Source organism: Temnothorax nylanderi, unplaced genomic scaffold (genome assembly GCF_030848795.1).
Source record: "Temnothorax nylanderi isolate EJ_2023f unplaced genomic scaffold, tnyl_v1.0 TNYL_tig0005_pilon, whole genome shotgun sequence".
Classification (NCBI taxonomy): Eukaryota; Metazoa; Arthropoda; class Insecta; order Hymenoptera; family Formicidae; genus Temnothorax; species Temnothorax nylanderi.
Genome location: NW_027249067.1, coordinates 1156238 through 1161392, shown reverse-complemented (window position 1 = coordinate 1161392; position 5155 = coordinate 1156238). Strand labels below are relative to the sequence as shown.

The following is a 5155-nucleotide window of genomic DNA, read 5'->3' as shown; positions in this document are numbered from 1 at the left end:
TTTTCTTAACTTTAATATAACACCCTTTTATCTTAACACACTATTAATTTATAGAAAGGTGATAATTAATTACAATTAATTATGTATATAATAATAATAATAATAATAATATACTTTATTGCAATTGAGTAAAAGGTAAGTAATATTGTATAAATTAAATTGTTAACCTGGGAACTGATTTTTTATTGCATATCACCTAGGATAATTTTTACATCCTAAATTAAAAGTCATTAACATTTTTTGAAAATAAGTAAGGAGAAACCAAAAAGATATTTAAAAAACGAAAGAAGCACATAAAAATTACTGTGACGTAAGTACTGGGGTGTAAGAGAATCCTAGGTGCCCGGTTACAAATAATTTACTGTTTATTGACAAATGCCCCGTTGGTAAAACAGTGATCTCGATGTATTCGTACTTCGTAGTTCGTAGTCGCGGTCGTATTGCGGTCGTACTCAGTATATTGCCGGATTTTTAAAAACGAAAAGCTCCGTTTTCTATCCTCCGAATAATCGTGACACGCTCGCGAGTCAGAGGATCTTCGGATCATGGCCGAATATCTGGCGTCAATTTTCGGCACCGAAAAGGACAAGTAAGCGCCGGATCATCATGTTTTACGCCGTTGCTTTGTACGAAATAGGTTATGTAAGCTTATTTATTTCACTTTCAGAGTCAATTGCTCGTTTTATTTCAAGATAGGCGCCTGTCGACATGGAGACCGATGCTCGCGAATTCACAACAAGCCGACTTTTAGTCAGGTAAGATACTTCCTGATCTTTTTTGCATAATAATTTGCATATCGCAATGTTTATATTCTAAGATTATTTACGGTATATCTTATCGACGTATATAAAACGACATATTTTGAAAATTTTCGACTAAATATGTTTTTCTGTCACGACTGTGGTAATTTTTCAACATTATTTTAAAATATATTAATTAAATTTCAACATAAATTAACTAAAAAAACTACGTTTCAAATGGACCGAAGAAAGTAATAAACCTAAGTTTATTATTATGTGATTGTATCGTTTACGCAAGTCTGTGTTCTTCAGACGTGTCTACTGCAGAATCTTTACGTAAACCCTCAGAATTCTGCGAAAAGCGCAGATGGATCTCATTGTAAGTATTGAGCCTTAACAAGAGTATCAAGTACTGTACAAGAAGAGCGTTATGCAGTTTGGAACGTATACATATATATTTTACACGACAGTGGTTGCGAACGTATCCGACGAGGAGATGCAGGAGCATTATGACAATTTTTTCGAGGACGTTTTTATCGAGTGCGAGGACAAGTACGGCGAGATCGAAGAGATGAACGTGTGCGACAATCTCGGCGATCACCTGGTCGGAAACGTTTACATTAAGTTCCGCAGGGAGGAAGATGCGGAGAAAGCGGTCAACGATCTGAACAATCGTTGGTTCGGCGGCAGGCCGGTTTACGCCGAGCTCTCGCCCGTCACCGATTTCCGCGAGGCATGCTGTCGCCAGTATGAAATGGGGTAAATTTATGAGCTAAGCGCGATTTACACAGCGCATAAATAAATAGGCACGAAATTGTATACGCGAAATTGTGTGCGTTTAGCGAGTGCACGCGCTCTGGATTTTGTAACTTCATGCACTTGAAGCCGATATCCCGGGAGCTCCGCCGGTACTTGTACAGCCGTAAGAAGGGCAAGGGTCGATCGAGGTCACGATCGAGATCGCGAGGTCGCGACCGCAGGAGGAAGTCCCGATCCCGGGAAAGAAGATCCAGATCTAAAGATCGGCGCAAGGGAAGAGACGAGAAGGGCAGGGATGGCCGATCTGGTCGCTATTAAAATAAAATTCTATTCATACACTTAAGCCGATATTCATAGTCAGATCTTATATTTAAGATCGTCTTAAGTTTATCTTTAGATGCTGACAACTGACAACTCGTTTCATTGGCTACGGAGTATTTAAAGATGAACTTAAGATGATCTTATATATAAGATCTGACTATGAATACCGGCCTTAGATTTAGTTTCTTGTTAATCCCAATTCTATTTGATTTCAACAAATTACATAAATTATTCCTTTATTATCAAACAAATAATAAACCGAAGGTTTCTGTAAAAGATTTTCTGTCTAATTGATAATTTTTTTTCCGTTTTATTTTCCTCGTTCAATATCGAATTGCTGTGGTATTGTGACACGAGTTCTGTAATAACGGTATAGGCGGCAGCACCAATTCACTGATGGCTAAAACAATACAGTATTGTATTTTTACGAGGTGTATTTTTTTTCGTTTCCATATCTCATTTAAGATAGATAATGTATAGGTACTCAAGTTTTTAGTTTTGACATTAAAATATTGGGAAAAGTATTTTTTGTCGGTGTTCTGATTTCCCTCTTTCCTACTTAAAAAAGAAATATATGTTAAAGATAGTAAAACCTAAATATATATTTAGTATAAATAATTAATTATGCAATTTATACATATACGCATTTACACTTTTTTCTTTTTCTTTTTTTAAAGACGAGAGCAATGGAGTTTTTAAAATCTTGATGCATTAATGAATTAAATAATTGTACGTTTTTTATTCTAGTGATAGTTTGGCGATAGCAATGTTTATTTCTAAAATAAAAACGGATATAAAATCTATATAAAAATTCTTCTCTTTTTATCAATTTTTCTTCTTCAATATTTCCTACTAGAAAGTTGTATGCTTGCCACAAGATGTCACTTGTAGTATCTTGTACCGTTAAGTTTTATTTTTAGTCGCTATACTGTTACTACATAAAAAATTATTTCAACCATGAACTATTACTTGAGAAACAGCATTAGTTTACAAAAACCAATTTGTTTAAGAACGAATAACTTATATAAATTGTAAAGTTTATATAAAACTATCTCATATAAAAAAAGATATAGATTTTTAAGAGGCATTTAATAAAGTTATGTCGTATTATATATTACATTCGGTCGCAATAAAAGTTCTTATATAAATTTTATATATTCCAAAAATATAAATTTGCGATAGAACAAAATTCTGGAGTAACTTCCAACAGTAGACAAGCGAATTTCTTCCTAATGATAGTAACTTGCAATCTTTGCGCGGTGGGGCTATTCGCGAGCCAAGTTTATCCCCTTTTGTTCTTATTTTAATCGGTACCCGCGCATATTCCTTGTCTCGTGCCGACCAACTGTTGCTCAACAAGTTGTTGTTGAAAGATGACGCGAAGGTGCGGCGGGCGTGCGCGCAGCCAAGCAAGAATAGCAAGAAAAAAAATTGGAAGGCAGTGGAAAAAGGAAGAAGAGAAGAGGAAAGAGAAAAAACGCAGCGGAGAGAGAGAAGGAGAGAGAGCGCGCCGACGGTTTTTCAAGGAGAATCACGTCTCTTCTCGAAATCGGCTCATCCGAGGCACGTGTTTCGGCTGGGCCTAATTGGCAGGGCTCTCGGGGCCTCTTACCTCGCTTGCAAGACTCCGAACGGGCGTGTATTACCGCAGCAGATGGTGGTCGTGATTGCAGCTGCCTCCGACGAACACCTGCCTTCTGCTTTGAACGGCTATCGGAATACCGATGCCTGTTCTCCTCGTTGCCACGCACTCGCTACGCCGTCGTTTATCTCGCTTTCGAGATTTATCTCCGTCAGCTCCGCGCTATCACCCTTTCTGGAAAAAAAATGATAATGATAGTCGCGGCCAGAAAGATCAATATGCAACGAGTCGTAGTCGATTTTTATTAACGCGCGTACATTCGTGCTGAGAAAAACGCCCGCAATATTAGCATACTACCTTAATATGGCTACATAAAACATGGACGATTCCGTTAAACATGTACATAATTATTCGTTTGCGTCCATACGTGGAATTCGATTATGGATGAGCTGTAAATGCATCGCGGTTGTCCGTCATGGTTTAGCTATAATGCGTTACAGCCCCGCGAGTACGGTGTTTTTTCAAATATTTCCATATATTTTTATAACGTCATACATTAAATAAAACGCGCCCGAAAATGTTATCGCACTTCCAAGTTGATTTGAATGCGAATCCCTAAAAAAATATATGCATATCCCATATCGAATATGTACACCGTAACAAATTTTATTGTTGAAAATTTACGGTTGGATTTCCTTGACCGCGGTTGCAAATTTTATTAACCAGAGAAAAGGGTTGATTTTCATTTAATAAAATAATCGACAATGCCATATCTCGAAAATAATAGGATAACAGAATTATTATATCTCTAAAAGCCTCTTCCTCGAAATCTTATAAATGAAAAAATTCTTTCTAAATATATTTAACATTATACTTATAAATCTGGAAAGATAATAATTTTCATAAATAATAAGTGCCTACAGACGATATCAATCAGAATCAATTAGTTCTTAGTTAATTTCCATTTATTAGATTCGACACTGATTCGATAATTCAAACATTGTTTCAACTAAATTTTCCTTCCTCCGCGATAAATTCCGCCAGGAGTTTATAAATTCATTCACGCGCATATTTGAAATTTCATGAGGTGAGAGCGGAAAAAGATTCTCGAGGACGTCGATACGCGTTGCAAATTGAAAACTGAGCTAGAACTAGGCATAATAGTCTGCGAGCGGGCCATCTGAATACCATAATTAATCCTGGCAATCCGCCAGAACATCCTGGAACATCCCACAAAGGAGATACTCGTTTTCTGTACCACCAGACACAGATGATGGGAGGTGAAAAGGAGAAGAGAGAAAGAAGAGAAAAAGAGAGAAAGAGAGAGAGAGAATCGGCTCTCGGAATATGAAAATCGTAGAAAATCGCGCGTCCGTCGAAGTCCAACGAGAACAATGGACAGCCATGACCGCGATTTCCCTCGTCAGGGAAACGAGCTAACGAGCTGTCAAACGTCACCGAGCCGGAAGGGCCCGGGTGTTGTTAAATCTCGGTGGCACGGCGCGGCGACGGACGCATCTTCGATCGGCTGCCCCGCGAACCGAGCCTTCCGGAACAGGACGTGTCCCCCGTCTTCCGCTAACTGGGCGACGGAGATTGGCAATTACACCCGCCGAGATCGATTTGATATTGAAAACTGGAAACGTTTCAAATGGCAATCGGGGGAATCTCGATTCTCGAGTGCCACGACGGTGAGACGCGAACAAAACGGTTCGGACCCAATTGGGATTCTTCTTATTATTTCACGAACGTC

The 5155-nt window shown here is 38.3% G+C and overlaps 1 protein-coding gene across 1 annotated transcript; it reads left to right on the top strand.

Moving 5' to 3' along the window:
* The first annotated feature begins 406 nt into the window (after positions 1-406).
* On the top strand, positions 407-2344 carry LOC139775985 (splicing factor U2af 38 kDa subunit-like). Its single transcript, XM_071712373.1, has 5 exons — positions 407-589; positions 668-755; positions 1053-1119; positions 1211-1499; positions 1583-2344. Exons 1-5 carry the CDS (start codon positions 546-548, stop codon positions 1815-1817), a joined length of 723 nt encoding a protein of 240 aa, XP_071568474.1. The 5' UTR covers positions 407-545; the 3' UTR covers positions 1818-2344.
* The last annotated feature ends 2811 nt before the right edge of the window (positions 2345-5155 follow it).